The 26,993-nt window shown below is 38.0% G+C and overlaps 2 protein-coding genes across 2 annotated transcripts; both read left to right on the top strand.

Moving 5' to 3' along the window:
- Window positions 1-138: 138 nt before the first annotated feature.
- LOC103447114 (receptor-like protein 3) lies at window positions 139-2,337 on the top strand. The gene has a single exon (XM_008386290.3). It carries the CDS (start codon window positions 139-141, stop codon window positions 2,335-2,337), a length of 2,199 nt encoding a protein of 732 aa, XP_008384512.1.
- A 5,998-nt stretch (window positions 2,338-8,335) lies between these two features.
- Window positions 8,336-11,911, top strand: LOC114823691 (receptor-like protein 3). The gene is made up of 4 exons (XM_070807816.1): window positions 8,336-8,468; window positions 8,579-9,494; window positions 9,568-10,165; window positions 11,723-11,911. The coding sequence occupies exons 1-4, from the start codon at window positions 8,336-8,338 to the stop codon at window positions 11,909-11,911; spliced, it is 1,836 nt and encodes a 611-aa protein (XP_070663917.1).
- Window positions 11,912-26,993: the final 15,082 nt, after the last annotated feature.

Genomic DNA, 26,993 nt, shown 5'->3' with positions numbered 1-26,993 from the left:
AGAATTCGAACCATCACCTAATTACCTTCTTCCCTTTGTTAATTTCTACCTGCTTTGCTCCAAACAAAGGAGTGCATATATATACCCCCGAAACGATGTGAGCATTATAATTCCAGTGCAGACATAGCGAAAAACATCATGCCGGAAGCTAGTCGCGTAATACCTTATGGAGTCCTCTTCCTGTTTTTTTTGTCGTCCACTTTCATTTCTACAAACCATGCTTGCAAGGAAGCAGATCACAACTCTCTTTTGTCATCTTTCGATACATCTTCTTCTCGTTTAAATTGGTCTTCGAGTGATTGTTGTCACTGGGAAGGCATCGCTTGTGATGCCAACGGTAGGGTAACACGTGTTTCATTGCCCTCTAAGCGGCTCCAAGGAAGCGTTTCTCGCTCTCTTGGAAGCCTCACTCATCTTTCGTTCCTCAATCTCTCCCACAATCTGCTTTCCGGTACCCTGGAAACTGGGCTCTTCTTGTCTTGGAGTCGGCTTGGAATCCTTGATTTGAGCTATAACCTTCTCTCCGGAGAATTACCTTTGTTTCTATCATCTAGTTACATTCAAATAGTGGATTTGTCGAACAATCAATTCAACGGTGGAATTCCTTCTTCATTCCTCCAGCATGCGGGGAATTTGAGCAGTTTGAATGTCAGCAAAAATCATTTTACAGGCCAAATACCTTCCTCTATCTGTCTTCATTCCTCTTCGATTGGAGTCTTGGATTTCTCCAACAACGATTTCAATGGTTCAATTCCTCTTGGACTAGGAAATTGTTCAAAATTGGAAACCTTTCGTGCGGGCTTCAATACTCTCTCTGGAACTCTTCCTAGTGATCTCTACAAAGCTCAGGCACTTCATGAAATTTCGTTACCTTCCAATCAGCTTTTCGGTCACATTAGTGACAACATTGTCAACCTCACCAGCCTCACAATCCTAGAGATCTACTTCAATCATTTGAGTGGCGCGCTTCCTCTCCACATCGGGAAGCTCTCCAAATTAAAACTCATGCTTCTTCATCTCAACAATCTTGAAGGTCCTCTGCCCCCATCTTTGATGAATTGCACAAACCTTATTGAACTCAATCTTGGATTCAACCGTTTGGATGGAAATATCTCGGAGCTAAGTTTTTCCAAACTTGATCAACTTATCAAACTTGATCTCGTGAGTAATCGCTTCTCCGGCACCATGCCAAAAAGCCTTTACTCATGCAAGTATCTGAAAGCAGTTCGTCTGAGCGGTAATGATCTAGAGGGACAAATACAACCCGAGATTGTTTCGTTGAAATACCTATCCTTCCTTTCGCTTGGTAGGAACAGACTCACCAATGTCACCGGCGCTATACATATATTGATGCGTTTGGAAAGTCTCAGGGTGGTCGTGCTTTCAAATAGTTTTCTAGGTGAAGAACTACCGGATGGTGATGCAATGATTGGTTCTGGGTTTCAAAATCTCCGCCTTTTTGGCTTAGCGGACTGCCAACTTAGAGGTCATATTCCAGTGTGGATGTCAAAGCTTAAGAAACTCAAAGTCCTTGATTTGTCTTCTAACAGACTCACAGGCTCAATGCCTCCATGGTTGGGAAGTCTTCCTAGTCTTTTCTTCATAAGCTTGAACAACAACTTGCTTTCGGGGGGGCTTCCAAAGGAGCTTTTCTCACTTCAAGCTCTTGTATCTGAGAAGCCTTCTGCTCAAACGGATGGTGGTAATGTTGAACTACCTATATACGATCAACACACGAATGAAACTGTCGCAGCTCTGCAGTACAACTATCTGTCCAACGTGCTGCCAAGTATTTACATCCAAAATAACAATCTATGTGGTAACATTCCCATTGAGATAGGCCAGTTGCGAAACCTTCACGAGCTGAATCTCAGCATCAACAGCATCGTTGGCAGCATTCCGGACCAAGTATCTAAGCTCACAAACTTGGAGAGATTAGACCTCTCAAGAAACCATCTGTCAGGCGGAATCCCACCTTCACTATCAAGTCTTCATTTCTTAGGTTCATTTAGTGTTGCATACAATAACCTCCAAGGACAAGTACCGTTAGGCACACAGCTCCAAGGATTTGATGCCACTGCATATGAGGGCAACCCAGGACTTTGCGGTTTCCCGCTTCCAAACAAATGCCAACAGATGAATACAAGTGATGATGCAACTAAGAACATGGAAGATGAACATGACAATGGGAATGAAATTCCATGGCTTCATATTTCAGTGGCCGTTGGTTTCATTCTAGGATTTTGGGGAGTTTGTGGCCCTCTAGTTTTCAGCGCGTCATGGCGATGTGTGTATTTCCAATTTCTCTCCGATGTTAAAGATCGTTTTGTGTGCTGATCAAGTGCAATTTTTTTATACAAGGTTCTTTTTCAGGAACTAGTCAGGTGGAGGGCAGGGGTATAGCGCCTAGGCATCTTGGCGGTTTTTTTAATTGTATTCAAATTTATTATGTAACATATAAATAAATGTTTACTTTACTTCAACATATATATAATTGTATTGAGATACATAAATTGTAAGATAAAATGACGTATAGATTATAAAGTATTAGAGCATATTGAAAACATGTGGAACAATCATGTAATGAGTGTTTCAACAATATAACAACCGAGCTAAACATGCATCCAACTTTCCTAACTAAATTCATACGCAAATGCCTTGGAATTGTCCTCAAAATGCATTTGGGCACTTTGAAGTCAATGTAAGTGACTCTTTGAAGTCATTTGTTTGTTGTTTACTCCTTGAAATCCAAACCAAACCACTTGAAACCCATAGACTAACACATAAAAGAATCTTTACACGACCTTGAAGATATTGGGAATTTGCAGAGAAAACCATATTACAGACATACATACATACATATTTATATGTGTCTATATATATATATATGTATATACTGATCCATAGAAAAGTTTGCAAGTTGCAACTTAAAAATGTTCATATGTAGCTGTCATGGCTTCCAAAAGATGTATATACCGCACAAATTGATGTATATTTATACGCGTGTACGAGTATTAGATAGAAACAAACCTGTGAGAAATCTTAATCTAAGATGGATCATTCAATCTCTCATGGCTTCCTCTTCATCCTCTTATTCTATTCCATTATATCTACTAATGATGCTTGTGATCCAAGCCAACGCAGGGCTCTCACGACCTTCTATCGCTCCCTGTCTTCTCCTTCATTGAACTGGACTATTACTTCAGTTGACTGTTGCCAGTGCGAACGCATCACTTGTGATCAGGACCGTCAGATGACGCGATATCAGTTACCATCAAAAGGCCTCAATGGGGGTGTCATTTCTCCCTCATCACTTGGAAATCTCACGCATCTCACACACCTCAATCTCTCCCACAACTCACCTTATGGTTCACTAGAAGCCAGACTCTTCTTGTCCTTGAATCGCCTTGAGTTCCTCGATTAGAGCTATAACCTTCTCTCCGGAGAACTCTCATTTTCTCAGCTGCAAAGAAATGTACAGATTGTTGATTTTTGTCCAGCAATCACTTCCATGGAGAAATTTCATCCTTATTCTTTAGACGTGCTTCGAATTTGACTGGTTTCAACCTCAAGAACACCTTCTCGGGGTCTATCCTGTCCTTTATTTGTCTTCTTTGTCTCCCTCCACTAGACTATTTGATTTCTCCCTAAATAAATTTAGTGGCAATATTTCTCGTGGACTAGGTGCATGTTCCAAACTGTACATGTTTCGCACTGGTTACCACACTTCAAGAAATTGCATTGCCTCGCAATTCACTACACGGTGCGAAATAATTGTCAACCTCACCAACCTCGCAATCCTTGACCTCCAGTCCAACAGATAGAGCGGTTTTCTCCCTGTAAATTAACATTGGTACTGTCCAAATTTACCACTCCCGTTCATTCAATTCAACAGTCTAAAAGGCTCTCTGCCCCGTCTTTGATGAACTGCACAAACCTTATCAAACTGAATAGCAGAATCAACCTTTTCAAAGGAAACATCTCCACACTTAACTTCTCCAATCTTACTAAACAAACCAATACTTTAATTATCTTGGTCATAACTCTACTTTACCGGTTTCTGCCAACAAGTCTCTGCTCATGCAAGTCCCTAAAAGCAATTCAAGTGAGCAAAAACAATTTAGAGGGACAGATACAACCTGAGATTCTTTCACTTGAATCCTTGTCCTTCCTCTCTCTCTCAGCTACAGCCGATTGACAAACATCACAGGGGCAATGAAGATACTAATGGTGCTGCAAAAGTCTCAAGGTACTCCTCCTTTCGACAAGTTTTTATCTAGAAGAGAAAATTCCAAGTGACGGAGCAATGGCTAAATTTCAATGGGTTCCAAAATCTTCAAATGCTGGATTTGAGTAGCTGTCAGCTCAACGGCGAAACACCTCAATGGTTACCGTAGCTCAGGAAGCTAGGGGTCTTGATTTTGAGTTTTAACAGAATCACCCGGTCGATTCCTAGTTGGTTGGGAGCCCTTCCGAGGCTCCTTGTTTTAGCATTAGGAGGCAATCGAATTTCGGGTGAATTTCCAAAGGAACTTTGTACACCTGCCATATTGTTATCCGAAGAAACTGCTTCCTCACGTGATCGACGTGAAGGACAACAGCATTAGTGGGAGAATTTCCAACAATGGCCAGCCGCAGCTCCTACAAATGCTGCAGCTGTAAGTTGGGTTTGCATTTTTTCCGAAAGTAAAACAAACAAAAAAACTAGTGTAAGTTGGGATTTCACTTACGTCTTCTAGTTTGCATGGTTGAAAGTCGGAAGTTGTTGAACGAATCCCAACGCGAGCAGAAGCCGAAAATTGGCCATTGTTGGAAGCATGAAAACTATCTGGAAATCTGGAAGAAGAAAAAAACGCAAAAGAAAAGGGTTCAGGAATTTCATCAAACAACAGGTCATGTGAATCTCTTTTCAGAAAGTTTAAAATTTCAATTATCTTGTGAGCATAAGATAGCACATTAAGGAAGAAACATGTAAATGCAGCTTCATCGTCTACAATTTGATGAGGTTTCGAGGTTATGTCGACAGAGGTTTTATTTGGGAAGGTTTTTTTTTCTTCTTTTTAAAAATGAGGTCTAATGCAATAGGCCTAGCTCACAACTGATCTAGAGAGGATTGGGCTCCGTTTGTGTTCACATTTTTAGCGATGATTGGATTAGCTTTAAGAATTAAATTGGATTAATTTGATTTGGACTAACAAGTATAAGAATTGTGAAGCGTTTTATGTATTTGGAGATGGGGCTGAAGAGGCATGCGCATTTCTTCTGTTTATATAAACAAGTATTGAAAGTGATTTTTCATTATTTTTTTTTTGAATGGGAACTAGTTTTGGGGCTCATTCACATTGAACTTAACAATCCGAATCATATATTTTTTTTAGAACTAAGATCATCCTTGAAAAATGCCAAAGCGAAAATGTTTGAGACATTTAATTGAGTTCAAAAAAATTAATGAACACTATGTCATAAGAAATATTAAACTTTCGTCATGATAATCAAATTGGTAAATAGTTTCGGATTATTGTTTTTGTTTTTTTTTTTTTTTTTTGCAACAATAATTTATAAATGAAGACTGAAAAATAGACAGTTTGAATCGTTAAAAGTCGATGTAAAGTGATACCCCCAACTAGTCTCCATTTAAAAAAGATGACGCTTTTGTTTTCTGTTTTAGCCACTTGAATTTTAAATTGACTGTTTCTATAGTGGTGATTCGTATCATATCATGATGCTTTTAGATTTCAAATGTACATAGAAACCAAATGTGCCCATTGTCAGATAACCCTTTTAGTACTTTTAGATTCCAAATGTACCAAAAGACCAAATGAACAAAAAATCCCAAATGTACCACAAAACCAAATGTCTCTATCAGATAACCATTTTGGTACATTTACATTCCAAATGTACCGAGAAATACAAAAAATCAAATCCACTATAAAACTAAATGTGTCCATATTATAGGTATCTAGACGTAGCTATATAATCAAACAAATCTTTATTATGTGTTGGGTCTTCTAAATAATAAAATCTAACAACTTTTTTTATAAATATTCTACTATATTCACACACAAAAAAAAGTAAAAATTATAACAAACAATAAAAAAATGCATAGAGATGGATAATAAATGCATAAATATAGGGATAATAGGAAAAGCAAAAAAAAAAACGAAATGTCCAGGAGATGTCGTGAAAAACTAAAATTCTAAACAAAATTGAACTTATGTGAAAAACTGAAATTAATAACCAAAATTTTAGAAAAATGTTTGATCAAATTTTCAAAAGGAGTGTATGTTTAGTCTAAAAAAAATATAAAAAACGAGGAGCCTATATCAAACCCCCCCCCCTTCATTTTTATACAAGCGATATTTAGAAAAGAAAAATCAAGTACGTAACTTTGTACGTTGTGAAATGATGTTGAATTCACTTATAAATAAACTAATTAATGATCATCTCACTTCTACTTATTCTTTTTTTTTTTTTTGGAAACTCACTTCTACTTATTCTTAATAATATAATTATTTATCTGTTAGTTCATAGCTCTCAATAGAATTTCCTTAACTTGATTGCATCTAAAAAATTGTCCAAGTGATTAAAAGTGTTTCTACTTTCTATTCAAAGCACTTTTATCAAACAACCATTTTAAAGTGCTTTAAACTCTTCCAAAAGCACGAGTCCAAAGACAATGTAAACCTTCTAATACTTTGCCAACCCATGATTAGACCCTCCATTAATTAGTGACGTCCCATTTCAATTATAGATATGGCGTGGTTACGAAACCGGACCGAAATGAGGAGAAATGGAATTGCACTTTTCTCAAAGCTTTTTACCAAGCTTTTGAGGAATCCGAGAATATGTGAGTCAAGGTTCACCTAAAATTAGTAATTGAATTTCTAAAATATTCATAATTGGATTATTTGGATGGAGATGATATTTGGACTCCTTGATGAAAGCTTCATCCAAACAAACATTTCTACGTGAAATATCCACACACTTTTTACTTCTAAACTCAAGTAATTAAGAACATTTACCTTTGCACTTGAGTTCGAGATTCGATTATCCTCTTCTTCACTATTGCTTCTATCCAAAAAGGAAAAAAAATTGTAATCTGAACGCATTTGGAGTTTGGACACTTTGAAGTCAGTGTAAGCCCTGGTTTGGTACTAAAGTGATTATGAAAAAAAGTGGCTAGTAAACATTCAGCTTCAGTTTTTTTTCACAGTTTTTGGTGAAAAAAAGTCAAAAACACAAAGCTGCAAAACCAAGCTTTGAAAAACCAACTTTTTTCACATCTGTTTTACATAAAAGTTTATCAAACACTATAATACTGTTTTTTTTTTCAAAAGCACTTTTACAAAAAAGTTTACCAAACACTCTGCTGCTTTATTTCAGAGCTACTTATTCTCACAACATAGCAGAAGCAGTTTTTTTTCAAAGCACAGCAATACCAAACCAACCGTTAGTGACTCCTTGAAGTCTTTTGTTTGCTGTTTACTCCTAAAGTCTGAAGTCAAACCAAACCACTTCAAATCCGCAGACTAATAAAAGATCTTTACACGATAGAAGATATTGGGAAATAGCAGACAAAACCACATTACATACATACATACATAGTACATATACATATACATATATAGGCCCATCGGGCCATTTATTTTTTATCCAACGACTATAATTATTATAACTTTAGAGGGATCCCCTTGTAGCCGTTAGATAAAAAATGAACGGCCCGATGGGTCTGGTCAGGAGGATCCTCTCCATCTGCTCAGGAGAGGATCTTGGTCCCTTTTATCCAAAGCCATTCCTTTTTTTAGGTGAAAATGGGATTAGTTTTAGGGATCACTTCCCGTCGAACTTTAACGGTCTGAACCGTCTATTTTGTAATCTTGATTCACAGATCATCCTTGCAAAAATTCAATTTAATCCTAAATCACTTGCATATTCAATTATCATGAAGAAATTTTATTGTTTCTTATAGAACAATTTGTTCATAACTATCTTTTTTAGTCATTAGTATATGATTAATATATCGTCATTACTAAAAAAAAATTAATCATTTCTCTTGTCAATCTCAAAAAACTGACCTTTTGAAAAAAAATATCCAAGCAATCATCTTCAAAACTAAAATTTGTTTTAGCTCTTCCAAAAGTACATGGCTTTTCTGACCTCCCACTTTCTATACACTCACATTCCCTCTTATTTGTGCGGTCACTGTTAAGTCACGTTAATATTTTATATTACTATTATTTTTTTTCTTATTATCTCTATAAAGAAATTAATATAAAATGTTAACGTGCTTTAACTGTGATCGTACAAAATAGAAGGGAATGAAAGGGTATGAGAAATGAAAGGGGCAGAGAAGCCGGGTCCCTTCCAAAAAGCACGACGCCAAAGTCAATGTAAACCTTCAAATACGTTGCTGCCAAGTTGCCAACCCGTGATTAGACCCTCCATTAGTGACGTCCCGTGTTCTGCAGGTTTGTTTCTTTTCTATATAAGTGGAAAGCAAAGACTTCAAAACTCAAACATCGCTCACAAGAATCCAAACCATCACCTAATTACCTTCTTCCCTTTGTTTCTTTTCTAGCTTGTGATGCCGATGGTAGGGTAACACATGTTTCGTTGCCCTCTAAGCGGCTCCAAGGAAGCATTTCTCGCTCTCTTGGAAGCCTCACACATCTTTCGCACCTCAATCTATCCCACAATCTGCTTTCCGGTCCTCTGGAAGCTGGACTCTTCTTGTCCTTGAGTCGCCTTGAAATCCTTGATTTGAGCTATAACCATCTCTCCGGAGATTTACCTTCGTTTCTATCATCTAGTTACATTCAAATAGCGGATTTGTCGAACAATCAATTCAATGCTACAATTCCTTCTTCATTCCTCCAGCATGCCTGGAATTTGAGCAGTTTGAATGTCAGCAAAAATCAGTTTACAGGCCAAATACCTTCCTCTTTCTGTCTTCGTTCTTCTTCGATTAGAGTGTTGGATTTCTCCAACAACGATTTTAATGGTTCAATTCCTCTCGGACTAGGAAACTGTTCGAAATTGGAAACCTTTCGTGCGGGCTTCAATACTCTCTCTGGAACTCTTCCTAGTGATCTCTACAAAGCTCAGGCTCTTCATGAAATTTCGTTACCTTCCAATCAGCTTTTTGGTCACATTAGTGACAACATTGTCAACCTTACCAGCCTCACAATCCTAGAGATCTACTACAATCATTTGAGTGGCGCACTTCCTCTCCACATCGGGAAGCTCTCCAAATTAAAACTCATGCTCTTTCATCTCAACAATCTTGAAGGTCCTTTGCCCCCATCTTTGATGAATTGCACTAACCTTATCGAACTCAATCTTGGATTCAACCATTTCGATGGAAATATCTCAGAGCTAAATTTTTCCAAACTTGATCAACTTATCAAACTTGATCTCGTGAGTAATCACTTCTTCGGCGGCCATGCCAAAAAGCCTTTACTCATGCAAGTATCTGAAAGCAGTTCGTCTGAGCGGTAATGATCTAGAGGGACAAATACAACCCGAGATTGTTTCGTTGAAATACCTATCCTTCCTCTCGCTTGGTAGGAACAGACTCACCAATGTCACCGGCGCTATACATTTATTGATGCGTTTGGAAAGTCTCAGGGTGGTCGTGCTTTCAAATAGTTTTCTAGGTGAAGAACTGCCGGATGGTGATGCAATGATTGGGTCTGGGTTTCAAAATCTCCACCTTTTTAGCTTATCGAACTGCCAACTTAGAGGTCATATTCCGGTGTGGATGTCGAAGCTCAAGAAACTCAGAGTCCTTGGTTTGTCTTCTAACATACTCACAGGCTCAATACCTCCTTGGTTGGGAAGTCTTCCTAGTCTTTTCGTCATAATCTTGGACAACAACTTGCTTTCGGGGGGACTTCCAAAAGAGCTTTTCTCACTTCAAGCTCTTGTATCTGATAAGCCTTCCGCTCAAACGGATAGTGGTGATGTCGAACTACCTATCTATGCGCGTCCCCAGAATGGATCTGTCACATCTCTGCAGTACAACTATCTGTCCAACTTGCCGCCATCTATTAGCTTCCGAAATAACAGTCTAAGTGGCAACATTCCCATTGAGATAGGCCGGTTGCAAAACCTTCACCACCTGGATCTCAGCATCAACAACATCGATGGCAGCATTCCTGACCAGGTATCTAAGCTTACAAACTTGGAGAAATTAGACCTCTCAAGAAACCATCTATCGGGCGGAATCCCAGCTTCACTATCAAGCCTTCATTTCTTGGCTTCACTTAGTGTTGCATACAATAACCTCCAAGGACGAGTACCGTTAGGCACACAACTCCAAGGCTTTGATGCCACTGCCTATGAGGGTAACCCGGGACTTTGCGGTTCCCCACTTCCAAACAAATGCCAACAGATGAATACAAGTGATAATAGGAATGAAATACCATGGCTTTATATTTCAGTGACTCTTGGTTTCATTGTAGGATTTTGGGGAGTTTGTGGCCCTCTAGCTTTGAGCACGTCATGGCGATTTGCATATTTCCAATTTCTCTCCGATGTTAAAGATCGCTTCGTGTGCTGATCAAGTGTATTTTTTCCATGAGAAATAAAGGACCTATTAATAAGGTTCTAAAATGTGCTAGGTCGACGTTCAACAAGGGCTAGCACATAGGCGTCTAGGTAGTTTTTTTAATTTAAATTAAATTTATTAATATAACATATAAATAAATCTCTACTTTTATTTATATATATACATATATGTTGTAAACATTCCTAGTTTAAGTATGATTGTGTAAATCCTAGATAAGATTTGATTCTAGTTATCATTTCTTATTACAACTTGTATTACTTGGAGAAGAAGGAATATCTTCTCTCCCTTTACTACTATAAATAAAGGCACAATGTAGGAGGGATAACAACACACACATTCCCCTACAATTCTACAAACACACATCTCTCTCCTCTCTCTCTCTCTGCCGCCGGCCCTAGTCTCTCTGTCAGATAAAATAGACCACAACACGTTATCAGCATGCTCCTACCGCTGCGCTTAGGAATCTGACGTTGGAGATTTTTTTCTGCATCAAACCAGTTCATCCATATCATCACGCAATCAGGTTCTTTCCAAACAACGGCTTTTAACTCGATATTTTGCAAGCCCTGATAGCATGAACATTCACCATGATGCATGACCCAACTTTACGTTTTACGTATTTTAGATTCTACATAAATTGTGTATGCTTCATAATCAAAATTGCTACAATTATGTGAATTTGATATTTGTCATGAATTGAATCCTACATATGTACATGCATTGAAACTATTATTTGCATATGCATCAACGTAAATATGTGATTCATTGAATTCCACATGCATATAATTATATTTGAATTGAAAAAAAAAATTGCGATTTGGGAATTAAGGTTCTTCGAACCCGTGCACTTGCACCATGCAAGTCTCAAGCCACCAGGCCCGCAACCTGCGATGGCCCAGCTCGGTTTCCTCACCAGGCCTGCAGCCTGCATCGATCTTCCGAGCCCAAGATCACGGCTGGAGCTTCTGCTCCTCGTCCAAACCCCAAACCCAACACCCAGCAGGTGTCGCCACCCATCCATCACCGTGCTGCACGGCCTGTCGCCGTGCCTAGCCTACTCAGACGACCTGCAGATCGTCCACGGTGTCCTATGGTCTGAGATTTGCTGAGATCTCATCGGAATTTTTCATAAATCCGATTGAAATTTTCTAGGGTTTGGTTGATATAACGTCGAGATTTCTCCAATCTCCGTTCATATTTGGTTCCCCAGTTGGACCCCCGTGTTTCCCACGATCGATAGCCTCCCAGAACACGGCCACCTGCAGTGGCGGCGCTCCGGCAACCGTTCCCAGCAAAAGCCGGGGTGTTCCTGGTTCCAACCCGAGCCCTAGTGGGCTCTAGCCTCTCGGCCCGTGTGACAGAAAGAAAAAAAAAACAATTGTTTTGTTATCTGGGCTTGCTTGCAGCGGCCCAGCCCAAGAAAGAAAAAAAGAGCAATTTTTTTGGTTTCTTTTGGGCCAGCTTGCAACAGCCCTTATGAAAAAAAAAAAAAAAATTTGGGTCTGCCCATGGCAGCTCAACCAATTTTTTTTGCTCCCTTCCCCGTGAGCCTGAAGCTCACCCAAGACCCACCCGAGGGTTCTCGGCCTATATTTTTAGGCCCCGAGATCTTATTATTTAATACTTTTAAATAATATGGGTTTTTATGTTTTCACCCACACTTTAATTTGGCCCCGAAGACCAAAAATAAATTAATTCACTTATCATTATACAATATTTCTGCATATATTCTTTGCATATTTGTTTGCATATATATTTGTGTTTGCCTGCAGGAATATATGAACCTGAAGTTCATAATTATTTTGAAACCCGAAGTTTCTTATAAACATGCCTTGTTTGAAAACCTGAAGTTTTCACTTAAACATATCACCCATGAAACTTGAAGTTTTTCATGCGAAATTATTAGTTTTTGGATATTAAGTTTTTAATCCTTGAATAAATGAAATTATTTTGAATTGATACTTGTTTTTATAAACTTTTATGCATGTGACCAATTCAAATTAATTTTTCATTCTAGGTATGACTAGTGGGAAAGTTAGTTGTCTGGCAGATAGTGCAACCACGCATACTGTTTTGCGTGAACGCATCTATTTCACTAACTTCGTACCTAAGAATGCACCTCTGACAACCCTCTCAGGCCCATCCAACCTGATCGAAGGATACGGTAAGGCACGTATAATGTTGTCCAATGGTACAATCTTGACCATTGCTGAGGCACTCTATTCTCCACGTTCCGGAAGAACGTTACTAAGTTTCAAGGACATTAGAGATAACAATTACCACGCTGAAACCCACGTAGAAAATGGAGTTGAATTTCTGTACGTAACTTCCTACGAATATGGCCAGAAGCGTATTCTAGAGAAGATGGAGCGTAACCCGAGTGGTCTGTATACTACGACCATACGCCCCATAGAATGCCACTATGTGGCCGGCCCTACCACAGGGACCGTGCACGAAATTACACTTTGGCATGATCGTTTGGGACATCCTGGACGAATAGCGATGCGCCGTATCCTCAAAACTTCACACGGGCATCCACTAACCCGAAGCTTAGGTTCGATCCATGAAATTGCATGTCAAACATGTTCTATGGGAAAGCTTATTACTATGCCTTCTTATGACAAGATTCGTTCGAATCCTCCCATTTTTCTACAACGGATTCAGGGGGATATTTGTGGACCGATTCAACCTCCCTGCGGACCATTTAGATATTTTATGGTTTTGGTTGACGCTTCTACACGTTGGTCACACGTGTGCTTGTTGTCCACAAGGAACGCTGCATTCTCCAAACTGTTGGCTCAGGTTATCAAGCTCAGGGCTCACCACCCTAATTATCCGATCAAATCTATTCGACTGGATAATGCTGGAGAATTCACATCTAAAACTTTTGATGACTATTGCATGTCGGTTGAGGTTGAAGTTGAACATCATGTACCCCATGTTCACACCCAGAACGGCCTGGCAGAGGCTTTCATTAAGCGTTTACAAATGATTGCTCGATCGTTGGTCATACGTACCAAGCTCCCGATCACTGCTTGGGGCCATGCAATATTGCACGCAGCAAAGTTGGTCCGCCTGAGGCCTGTTGCGACACAACCATTTAGTGCCCTTCAGTTGGTCACCGGATGCGAACCCGACATATCGCATCTGCGCGTTTTTGGTTGTGTGGTCTATGTGCCGATCTCGCCACCCTTACGTACAAAAATGGGGCCTCAGCGAAGGATGGGAATCTATGTCGGATATGATTCTCCTTCAATTATTCGTTACTTAGAACCTTGGACAGGCGATCTGTTTACCGCTCGTTTCGCGGATTGTCACTTTTATGAGACAGTCTTCCCATCGTTAGGGGGAGATAAGAACGTCAACGTTCCTAATGAACGACGCGAATTATCGTGGACGACTCCCACTTTGTCTCATTTAGATCCCCGCACCGCTCAGTCTGAAGCTGAAGTGCAGCGCATATTAGATCTCCAGAGCATAGCTCAGAGCATGCCAGATGCTTTCACCGATCTAGCGCGCGTGACAAGATCACATATTCCAGCTGCAAATACGCCTGCAAAGATAGATGTACCAAATGTACGACGGACTACCCTCCTGGAAGCCCGGAACGCCAATTCTGGTGATCCACGTACATTAGCGGCTAGCCAATCATCTGCCCCTACACAAAAGCGTGGCAGACCCCTTGGTTCAAAGGATTCACACCCCCGGAAGAGGAAAACCACGGCACAAGGTCCTGAAGAGCCTACCGTGAATCCGACTATCGCTTACTCATTTTACCCAACTCATGAGGAAATTCTAGATTATGGAAGCGTCCTTGAAGAGACGAATCCTCCTCCCGAGAATCGTGAGATTTCGGTCTATTATGCTAGCTTAGATGATGTGTGGCGTAGAAATGAGATGATTGTCGACGATGCATTAGCATTTGCAGTAGCTACTGAGATCATGTTGAGCGATGACATTGAACCGCGTTCCGTTGATGAATGTCGACGTAGAGCTGATTGGTCAAACTGGAAACAAGCAATCCAAGTCGAACTTGATTCACTTGCGAAACGTAAGGTGTTTGGACCTGTAGTTCCTACTCCTCCACATGTGAAGCCTGTTGGCTACAAGTGGGTTTTCGTTCGGAAGCGTAATGAGAAGAACGAAATTGTGCGTTACAAAGCTCGTCTTGTAGCACAAGGTTTCTCACAACGCCCCGGGATTGACTATGACGAAACTTACTCACCCGTTATGGATGTGATTACTTTTCGATACCTTATCAGTTTGGTAGTTTCCGAAAAACTGATATGCAGCTGATGGACGTAGTAACCGCGTATCTCTATGGGGATCTTGATACGGAAATTTATATGAAAGTTCCTGAAGGACTTACATTGACTGGTTCAAATATTTCCAAACCCCGGAACACGCTCTCAATTCGGCTGAGGCGTTCACTATACGGTTTGAAACAATCCAGAAGAATGTGGTATAACCGTTTGAGTGAGTATTTGACTAGTCAGGGATATGTGAATAACGAACTATGCCCTTGTGTGTTCATTAAGAAGTCACATTCCGGATTTGCGATTGTTGCAGTATATGTCGATGACATGAATCTCATCGGAACTCCTGAAGAGCTCGCGAGAACTGCTTCGCACCTGAAGTCGGAATTTGAGATGAAAGATCTAGGTAAGACTCGATACTGTCTCGGTCTTGAGATAGAGCATTGTTCGGATGGAATCTTAGTACATCAATCGAACTACACCCAGAAGGTGTTGCGCCGTTTTAATGAGGATAAAGCGAAGCCTTCAAGTACTCCTATGGTCGTTCGTACGCTAGATGCAAAATGAGATCCCTTCCGTCCGAAGGAGGATGATGAAGAGATTTTGGAGCCTGAAGTTCCTTATCTAAGTGCGATAGGCGCTTTATTGTACTTAGCTCAATGCACTAGACCCGACATCTCCTTCGCTATTAATCTTTTGGCAAGATACAGCAATGCACCAACACGCAGACACTGGACTGGCGTGAAAGACATCTTCCGTTACCTTAAGGGTACTACGAATTTGGGCTTATTCTATCCCTACGAATCCTCGAGTGATGCCGCACCCTATGCTCATCGGGTTGATTCTCGCCTTGTTGGTTATGCCGACGCTGGATACTTATCTGATCCGCACAAGGCGCGTTCTCAAACGGGTTATGTCTTTACCGTTGGAGGCACCGCAATATCTTGGAGGTCAACTAAACAGACCTTAGTTGCCACTTCGTCTAACCATGCTGAAATTCTCGCCTTACATGAAGCAACTCGGGAATGCTTCTGGTTGAGAGCAGTAGTGGGCCATATTCGAAGCTCATGTGATCTTCATCCCGCCGTTAATGCCCCGACGACGATTTTTTAAGACAACGCAGCTTGCATCGAACAGCTCAAGAAGGGTTACATCAAAGGAGACAGCACCAAGCATATTGCGCCGAAGTTCTTCTTTACACATCAACAACAAGAGCATCAGAAGATTGAAGTCACGCAAATCCGATCACAAGACAATCTGGCCGACCTCTTCACCAAATCACTACCGAATGCGACGTTTCAGAAGCTTGTTCATGGAATTGGTATGCGTAAACTTTCTGAGTTGTAACTTTGCTATTTCTCTTTGGAATTATGTCAAACTCAGGGGGAGTATCTTCTAGATACTTGCTTGATCTTAATGTACTCTTTTTCCCTACGATTAGGAGCATTTTTCCCACTGGGTTTTTGCTACCTAACTAGGTTTTAACGAGGCACCCACCTTGGGCTGGTCATATCCCTGATGACGTCCTGTAGACGTTTCTTTTGACTTTGCATTTCTCACGCATTTTTCCTTAGACTATGGATTTTGTCCCTACTCGGGTTTTTGCCATAGCCTTAGGGTTTTTTAGTGAGACTTACTACTTATACAAGTTCCTACCTTATTGAGAATAAGCGTTGTTCCTTGGAACCAGTGCCAACGAGTCGACTTCCTCAACTTCTGCATGATGCTGAATCTACCTTGAGTATTTACACACTCAAGGGGGAGTGTTGTAAACATTCCTAGTTTAAGTATGATTGTGTAAATCCTAGATAAGATTTGATTCTAGTTATCCTTTCCTATTACAACTTGTATTACTTGGAGAAGAAGGAATATCTTCTCTCCCTTTACTACTATAAATAAAGGCACATAGTAGGAGGGATAACAACACACACATTCCCCTACAATTCTACAAACACACATCTCTCTCCTCTCTCTCTGCCGTCGGCCCTAGTCTCTCTGTCAGATAAAATAGACCACAACAATATATACATATATATATATATATATATATATATATATATTATTGTATTGGGATGCATAAATTGCAAAATAAATGACATATAGATTATAATGTTATAGAACATATTGAAAACATATGGAACAATCACGTAATGAGTGTTTCAACAAATCACTTACAATTTATCAAAAACATAAAATACAAAATAAAAGTTATCTATTTTCTGTGTAAGTGAGAATAAAGGGTTAGGCGGGTGACTTGGCAGGTCTTGGCACTCTTACATAATTTTGAAACGCCTAGGATTAATCGAGGTTGTCTTGGCGGGGATTTTAGAACAGTGCTTACCCACCACATTGTTGCTGCACATAAACAATCTAACAACTGAGTAAAACAGAAAGTGAATTAACATTGTAAGGTTGGTTAAACATGCAACATGCATCCAACTTTCCTAACTAAATTCAAACGCAAATGCCTATGAATTTCATCAGCATAGAATACTGAAACTTATGAGCATAGTCACTTGGAAATTCACTTGCAGGTTGCGATTTAATTTCTCAAGAATGTAACCATTCTTGTCGACCAAGTTTTCAGTAATCTACCTTATAATTTTGCCTACTTCACCGGTTTCTTGCCAACAAGTCTCTGCTCATGCAAGTCCCTAAAAGCAATTTGAGTGAGCAAAAACAATCTAGGAGGGCAGATACAACCTGAGATTCTTTCACTCGGATCCTTGTCCTTCCTCTCCCTCAGCTACAGCCTATTGACAAACATCACAGGGGCGATGAAGATACTAATGCGGTGCAAAAGTCTCAAGGTACCCCTCCTTTTGACAAGTTTTTATCTAGGAGAGAAAATTCCAAGTGAAGAAGCAATGGCTAATTTTAACGGGTTCCAAAACCTTCAAATGCTGGATTTGAGTAGGTGTCAGCTCAGGAAGCTAGGGGTCTTGATTTTGAGTTTTAACAGAATCACCCGGTCGATTCCTAGTTGGTTGGGGGCTCTTCCGAGGCTCTTTGTTTTAGCATTAGGAGGCAATCAAATTTTGGGTGATTTCCAAAGAACTCTGTACACTTCCTATGTTGTTATCCGGAAAATATCCTGAGTTACAGCTAAATTTTTCTCAATTTGCTTCTTTTTTTATATGATGCTCAATTACTTTTTTCCCCTTCTTCCACTTGATTAATCAAACACATAGGGTGAAGACTAACAAGCAACCACTCTTCAATGTTCCAGTTAAAGCTCGCTGCCCAGAAGACAAAGAAATATTACCGTGCACGGATTGAGCCAGAAATTCTCGAGTGCAAAATATCTACTTAAGAGTAGGATGTGCATTCCCTAACCTCTTTTTTATTTATTTTCTCCCTTTGTTTAGACCAAAATTATGACCAAACTATCAATCATCAGCTAAAATACGAAGTTTGATAACATAATATATCAGACGATTTTACACGTGACTAAAGCCTAAGAGTATACACCATATATGTTTAACCACAAAAAGCTATGTCACATAACAAATCAAACCATCCGCGAAATTCCCCTGGATTTTCATAAACTTGCGCAATCAGTTTGGTTAAAAAGATAATTGAAACTAAGAAAAGGGTCCTGATTGAATTTGATACTAAACATAAATAAAAATAAAAAAAAACCTTGTGTAAGTTGGGTTTTCACTTACTTCTTCTAGTTTGCACGGGTTGACGGTCGGAAGTTGTTGAACGAATCCCAACACGAACAGAAGCCGAAAATTGTAGAGCTCCAGCTTTCGCAAGAGGAGGGCGGTTCAAGAAATGAGTTACAGTGCACCTACTCCTGCAAATTGGCCATTGTTGGAAACATGAAAACAATCTGGAAATCTGGAAAAAAAAAAAAGAGGCAAAAGAACACGGTTCAGGAATTTCATCAAACAGTTTACGTGCAATCTCTTTTCAGAAAGTTTAAGATTGCAATTGTCTTGTAAGCGTAAGATAGCACATTAAGGAAGAAACATGTAAATGCAGCTTCATCGTCTACAAAACACGCATGCAACGTAACAGTTTTTTCTGTTGAAATTTTTGGCAAACAAATGTCTGGGACTACACTTCGAGGTTATGTCGAAAGAGCTTTTCTTCGGGAAGGTTTATTTTTTTTGAAAGAGATCATCTCCGGACTTTTCAAATTTCATCCAACGATCCATCTGTTTTGATCTTTTAAAATCTATAATAAATTTTGGCCGTTGAATAAAATTTGAAAGGTTCGGATTATTTGATCCGGTGACCTTAGTGAAAGAAATCCAAAAAGGATCTCTTTCCTAGTTTTTTAATGAGGTCTAATGCAATAGGTCTAGCTCACAATGAGCTAGAGAGACTTTGGCTCCGTTTGTGTTCACCTTTTTAGCTAGGATTGAATTAGCTTCAAAGGTTAAACTGAATTTAGCTTGACTTAGATTAAGAAGTATTGGAATATGAAGCCTTTTGTGTATTTGGAGATAGGATTCAATAGACGTGCACGTTTCATCCGATTAATTATAAACAGGTGCTTGACTCAAAGGGATTCCAATTTTTTTTCATAAAAATAGGGGCTAGTTTTGGGCTTTATTTTAACTATATGAATCGTCTAATTTTCAAGTTGCATTTCATCATTTTTACAAAATATTATGCAAAACGGACACTATGTTCTACGAAATATTAAAATTTCATCACAACAATCAAATAGATAAATAGTTTCGAATTAAATTGATCTTTTTGCAAAAATGATCTATAAATGAAAACTAAATAAATAGACAGTCTGGATCGTTGTTTTGAATAAAACATCTTACGCAACTAAAAAGAAAACGAAATGCTACATTAACTTCCCTTGATCATGACTTAATTAAACCATTGAGTCCAATCTGATAAGAAGAAAAAAAAAATCAACTTAAATAAGTGGCTATGTGTCCATCTCCAAAATTTCTAGCATTCTTCGTGTTAATTATTATATTATTGCATTCAAAGCCAAAAGACCCAAAAAAAAAAATTGCTAAGGAAACTTTTTATAAATTCTCAGTCACCTCATAGTTTAACGTCAATTTCTGTTTCACATTATAAAACATTATGTCAAAAACTTGAGATGACAGATAGTCTATGAAGATTTCCAATTTTGAAAGAGTCTTTTAGCATTTCTCAAGAAAAAATTATATAATAGTGTAATAAGTCATGCATGGTAGCTCTACGCCATTCTATATTAAAATAAGGCCTAATCGGATAAATGGTCTTTGTGGTCATAAGGTATTCGGATGATAGTCATGTGGTAAAAAAATTTGAATTTAAACCCCTGTGGTCACAGTCTGTTAGGATTTAAACCATCGTGGTCTAAGTCTGTTAGGATTTATACCCTTCTGTCATTCCTCCATTAGGTTTAGGTTGGCAAAATCGGATAAATGGTCCCCGTGGTCATAAGGTATTCGGAAGATAGTCCCTGTGGTAAAAAAATTCAGATTTAAACCCCTGTAATCTAAGTTTGTTAGGATTTATGCCTGAAACTAGAGGTTCTGTCATTTCTCTGCTAAGCTTACAGGTGGAGCAGAGTTTCTTTGAGGAGACGCGACAGAACGAGGTGGAACTAATATATCACATAATTCATTAAAATTCAAGATCTAATAAATCAAATAATTCAAAATGCCTTTATAAAATTAACGAGTTTTTGACTCCCGAACATCCAACCGATTAATTAATTATTTATAACATATTCTATTTTTCTTTGACAAATAACACAGTAATCGTTGGCGTCTTCCCAGAATTTTACGTAAACCTCTCTGAGATAAATAGTTTTTTTTTGTGTAATTATAAATGTGAAGTAAGTCTTCGTATCCTATTGGTGAAACTAACTATTTGAAATTCAACAGATCCTCTGTTTTCGTCTTTTTCTTCTTGTGAAATAACTGAAATGAATGAATTTTTTTACCATAAACTGAAATCTTCTCCCCCCCCCCCCCTCTTTTTATTGTAAGATATTTTTTATTGATAGATACTCAGAGAAACTCTGCTCCACCTGTAAGCTTAACGAAGGAATGACAAAACCTCTAATTTCAGGCATAAATCCTAATAGACTTAGACCACAAGGGTTTAAATCCGAATTTTTTCTACCACAAGGGCTATCTTCCAAATTCCTTATGACCACGGGGATCATTTATCCGATTTGGCCAACCTAAACCTAATGGAGGAATGACAAAATGACATAAATCCTAACAGACTTAGACCACAGAGGTTTAAATCCTAACAGACTGTGATCACAGGGGTTTAAATCTGAATTTTTTTACCACAGGGGTTATCATCCGAATACCTTATGACCACGGAGACCATTTATCCGATTAGGCCTTAAAATAATTATTGCACTTAACTGTGCCATTTCGTTTTATATAAATGACATTTATGAAGGAAAAATCGAGCTAACCTTAACTTATAAGTCCCTTTCATGTAACACTTATACTTCTTATTTTTAACTTTGTAATTATTCATCTGTTAGTTCATAACACTTTCTATTCGAAGCATCATTTATCAAACAACCATTTCTTACGACAAAAGTGATTTCATCTTTTCCAAAAGCATGAACCCAAAGTCAATGTAAACCTTCTATACGTTGTTATACTTCTTAATTTTGACTATATAATTATTCATCTGTCAGTTCATAACACTTTCTACTCGAACCACTTTTATCAAACAACCATTTTTTACAACTTTTTTATCAAACAACCATTTTTTACAATAGAAGTGTTTTTAGCTTTCCCAAAAGCACGAACCCAAAGTCAATGTAAACCTTCTAATACGTTCTTATGCTTCTTATTTTTAATTAGGGTGAACTGCTAATTTAGTCTCTGAATTACCACCTGAAATTAGGTCCCTAAACTATTTTTTCAAAACAAATCAATCCTTGAATTAAAAAAATTTGCCAACTACATCCCTAATATTATATTCAAATCTACTATATTCAATTTTCCGTCAATTTAAGTCACGTTACTTGCATGTGATACACATTGGAGGGTGAATTGGTAATTTTACATAAAGAAATAGTGTATAGAATTAACTTTGAAGGGTAAATAGGATGTTAGATTCATAACCTATATGAAATATTAAAAGCTTATGAATGAGACTCAAGGTACTCCTCCTTTCGACAAGTTTTTATATAGGAGAGAAAATTCCAAGTGATGAAGCAATGGCTAATTTCAATGGGTTCCAAAGTCTTCAAATGCTGGATTTGAGTAGCTGTGAGCTCAACGGTGAAATAACTCAATGGTTATCGAAGCTCAGGAAGCTAGGGGTCTTGATTTTGAGTTTTAACAGAATCACCCAATCGATTCCTAGTTAGTTGGGGGCTCCTTGTTTTAGCATTAGGAGGCAATCGAATTTCGCGTGAATTTCCAAAGGAACTCCGTACATTTCCCATGTTGTTATCTGAAGAAACTGCTCCTCAAGTAGACGGTGATGTTCTCGAACTGCCTATCTACATCTCGACCAATGCAACGTTCCTCAGTACAAGTTGTCTTACTTTCCTCACGTGATCGACGTGAAGGACAACAGCATTAGTGGGAGAATTTCCAACAATGGCCAGCCGCAGCTCCTACAAAAGCTGCAGCTGTAAGTTCGGTTTTCACTTCTAGTTTCCATGGGTTGAAAGTCAGTAGTCGTTGAACAAATCCCAACACGGGCAGAAGCCGAAAATCGCAGAGCTCCAACTTTCGCAAGAGGAGGCGGTTCAGGAAATGTGTTACAATGGCACCTAATCCTGCAAATTACCTAATCCTGCAAATTGGCCCCTGTTGGAAACATGAAAACAATCTGGAAATCTGGAAGAAAAAAAAATACGCAAAAGAAAACGGTTCAGGAATTTCATCAAACAGTTCATGTGCAATCTCTTTTCAGAAAGTTTAAAATTGCAGTTATCTTGTGAGCGTAAGATAGCACATTAAGGAAGAAACATGTAAATGCAGCTTCATCGTCTACAATTTGATGATGTTTCGAGGTTATGTCGGAAGAGGTTTTATTTGGGAAGGTTTTTTTTCTTCATTTTAAAAATGAAGTCTAATGTTTCAAGGTTTGTGTTCACCTTTTTAGTGATGATTGGATTAACTTCAAGAATTAAGCTGAATTAGTTTGGCTTGAACTAAAAGGTATAAAAATTGTGTAGCGTTTTATGCATTTGGAGATGGGGCTGCAGAGGCATGCACATTTCTTTTGTTTTATATAAGCAAGCCCTTTGTTCAAAGTGATTTTTCATTATTTTTTAAAAATGAGAACTAGTTTTGAGGCTCATTCACATCGAACTTAACAATTCAAATCATATATGTTTTCAACTAAGATCATCCTTGAAAAATGTCAAAGTGAAAATGTAGTAAGAAATATTGAAATTTCATCATGACAATCAAATTGGCAAATAATTTCAGATTTTTTTTTTTAGCAATGATAATTTATAAATGAAGACTGAAAAAGACAGTTTGAATCATTAAAAGTCGATGTAGAGTGATACCCCCAACTAGTCTCCATTTAAAAAAGATGACGCTTTTGTTTTCTGTTTTAGCCACTTGGGTTTCAGATTGACTGTTTCTATCGTAATTTGTATCATATCATGGTGATTTGAATAAAGCATCTTACCCAAGAAAAAACAAAAAAAACAAAATGCTCCATTAATTTCGTTTGATCATGACTTAAGTAAACCATTGAGTCCAATCTGCTAAGAAGAACAAAATCAACTTCGGTAAGTTGGCACGTCAATGTCCAAAATTTCAAGCATTCTTTGTGATGATGTTTATACTCTGCAATTTCGAAGTCAAGACACAGTAAAAAATGAAATAGGTGACGCATGGTAAATTTATGGGTAAATGATAAAAAATTACTTCAACTAATGGTCTCACAAAACTATCATACCTCATTATTTAAAATTGACAATGTCATACCTCATCTTTATAATTGGTCCAATGTTATACCTTATGTTAGCCTGGCCGTGAATTTATCAGTTAAATGCTAACGTGGCCTGATCCTAGACCCACTTTCTATTAAAAAATAAAAAAATATATTAAAAAAACTATAAAAAAAGATCATTTAATATTTTTTAAATAGTAAAATAATAAAAAAAGTAAATTATAAAAAAAAAAGCCAAAACCTCAGTTCGTCCCTTCCCCCTCCCCTCCCTGTCTCTCTCTCATCTCCCCCATCTTCATCTTTTTCCCCCTACCTGCAACCCAAAAAAAAAAAAAAAAGGCCCAAACTTCCCCTTCCCCTCATCCTCTCCTCTCTTCTCCCCATCTTCATCTTCTTCCCAGTTCGTCTTCTCCCCGCACCCACCCTCTTCCCTCATCTACACACCCCACTCCTTAAATGCACACTCATTCCCCCCATTTTCTCCGCGCCCAGGTTCTCCACCCGCGGAATCAACCTTCTCCGGGGTAGAGGGGATCTGAGTTTTTTTTCTGGGTTGCAAGTAGTGGGTGTGGAGGGTTTAGGGAAGACGAGAGGGGGGAAGAAAAGGGTGGGTTGCAGGGAAGGGGGGGTCGGGGAAAACAAATTGAGGGTGGGTGAGGGGGTAAGATAAATTAGTTTTTTTTTTCCTGGGTTGCAAGTAGGGGAAGAAGATGAAGAGATGGGGAGGGGGAAGGGAGGAACTGAGGTTTTGTTTTTTTTTGTTTTTTGTTTTTTGTTTTTTTGACTTTTCTTTATTATTTTAATATTTAAAAAAATATTAAATGATTTTTTTTATTTTTTTTAATATTTTATTATTTTTTAATAGAAAGTGGGGTTCTGGATCAAGCCACGTTAGCATTTAATTGACAAATTCACGGCCAGGCTAACAGAATGTATAACATTGAACCAAATTCTAAAGATAAGGTATGACATTGTCAATTTAAAAAAAAAAGGGTATGATAGTGTCGTGAGACCAATAGTTATGGTAGTTTTTTGTAATTTACCCTAAATTTATCCTACTTTATATTAAGTAATTATTGCGCTTAATTGTATCATTCATTTTTATACAAGCGATATTTAAAGAGAAAAAATTCACTGATAAATAAACTAATTAATGATCATCTCACTTCTACTTATTATTAACAATATAATTATTTATCTGTTAGTTCATAACAATCAATAGAATTTCCTTAACTTGATTGCATCTAAAAAATTGTCCAAGTGATTAAAACTGTTTCTACTTTCTATTCAAGGCACTTTTATCAAACAACCATTTTAAAGTGCTTTAAACTCTTCCAAAAGCACGAGTCCAAACTCAATGTAAACCTTCAATACGTTGCCAACCCATGATTAGACCTTCCACTAGTGACGTTCCATTTCAGTTATATATGGCGTGGTTACGAAACCGGACCGGAATGGGAAGGCACTTTTCTCAAAGCTTTTACCAAGCTTTTGAGGAATCAGAAAATAGATGAGTCAAGGTTCACCTAAAATTAGTAATTAAATTTCTAAATTATTCATAATTGGATTACTTAGATGGAGATGATATTTGGACTCCAGGATGAAAGCTCCATCCGAACAAATTTTTCTACTTGAAATGCCCACTCACTTTTTACATATAGACTCAAGTGATTAAGAACATTTACCATTGCACTTGAGTTCGAGATTCGATTATCCTCTTCTTCACTATTGCTTCTATGATCCATCCAAAAAAAGAAAGAAAGAAAATTGTAATCTGAACGCATTTGGCCACTTTGAAGTCAGTGTAAGTGACTCTTTGAAGTCTTTTGTTTGCTGTTCACTCCTGAAGCCTAAAGTCAAACCAAACCACTTCAAATCCATAGACTAATACATAAAAGATCTTTACACGATTGAAGATATTGGGAAATGGACCTGGCTTCTCTGCCCTCCCAGTTCCCATACACTCTCATCTCCTTCTATTTGTGAAGTCACGGTTAAGCCATGTCAACATTTTATATCCCTATAAAAAAAAGCAATATAAAATATTGATGTGGCTTAACCGTGACCGCACAAAATAAAATGGGATATGAGTGTATGGAAACTAGAAGGGCAGAGAAGCCGGGTCCTAGCCGACAAAACCACATTACATACATACATAGTACATATACATATACATATATATAGGTCTTTTATCCAAAGCGATTCCTATTTTTGAAAGAAAATAGGACTAGTTGTAGGGCCCACTTCCCTCCTTTTCCCTCCTTGCTCTCTCCTTTTTCCTCTCTCCCTTGCTGCCACTTGGCAGCTTCTAAATATTTATTTATTTATTTCCCAACAACTAAAACGTCTCTAATTTCTTCGTTATAACTTCATTTTACGAGCGGTTTTCGTCTACCCATTCGTGAGATCGAGCTTTATTCGAAAATATAAATTATGACCTCGAAAGGTCTACGAAATTTAAATAATTAATTTTGAAACTTCAACCCTCATAACTAGTTTAATTAAAACCTAAATTCAAATAAATTAATATAAATTCCCGAAAAATAATATAAAATCTCAATAATACAAATATGTAGATTATAACAGTGAAATCCAGGAACGGGATTTCACATTCTTCCCCCCTAAAAAAAATTTGTCCTCAAAATTTCAGTATCAATTTCATATTCACCAATGCCACATATTAAACAGATAACGATGCCCAAATGACATTCACACTTTCACTATACTCGAATTTGGCTATCATCAAGTTCGACACCATCGAACCACAACTCACAATTTCAATTATCTTCGTCTCAAGACGACCTCAACACCAAATCTTGGTACAAGCACAAGGAATGCCACTATTAATAAGAATTCATCAATATACTCATGATTCTGGCAACCAAACCAACCAAATTTATAATTACAAATTTTCCCCATCATTCCATTTATAGTGAACAAAATTATAATCTCAGTCTACGAGTTTATTCAAACTCAAAATAAATAAGTCAATGAATAAATCATTGCGATTCTCACCCATATACTCGAATTCCTAGCAACATTTATTGGCAGAATAAATATCAGGAATTCTAGCCATACACATTGGCAAAATAATTATCAAACATCAAGCCGCAATCCTCATTGGCTAAATAAATACCAGATTTTCAAACCACACCATCAGAATTGGCAAATCAAATATCAGAAATTCCAGCCAAAATCATTGGAATTTCAAATCACAATCCTCAATAATCATAATCTAAGTAAAGAAAAACCATTAAATATATTTTCTATTCCATCACACAATTTCCAGCATCTAAAGGTAAAGG

The sequence above is a fragment of the Malus domestica genome, chromosome 11, assembly GCF_042453785.1.
Source record: "Malus domestica chromosome 11, GDT2T_hap1".
In the NCBI taxonomy this organism is placed as follows: domain Eukaryota; kingdom Viridiplantae; phylum Streptophyta; class Magnoliopsida; order Rosales; family Rosaceae; genus Malus; species Malus domestica.
The sequence above is the reverse complement of the archived record's forward strand: the minus strand, read 5'-3'. Positions and strand labels throughout refer to the sequence as shown.

Excerpts from the sequence above, each read along its gene's own strand:
- LOC114823691 (XM_070807816.1), top strand. The coding sequence starts at position 8,336 with ATGAAAGGGGCAGAGAAGCCGGGTCCCTTCCAAAAAGCACGACGCCAA. Across the intron at positions 8,469-8,578 it reads TGACGTCCCGTGTTCTGCAG|CTTGTGATGCCGATGGTAGG; the intron begins GTTTGTTTCTTT and ends TTTCTTTTCTAG. Across the intron at positions 10,166-11,722 it reads ATGGCAGCATTCCTGACCAG|GGTTTGGTTGATATAACGTC; the intron begins GTATCTAAGCTT and ends GAAATTTTCTAG.
- LOC103447114 (XM_008386290.3), top strand. The coding sequence starts at position 139 with ATGCCGGAAGCTAGTCGCGTAATACCTTATGGAGTCCTCTTCCTGTTT.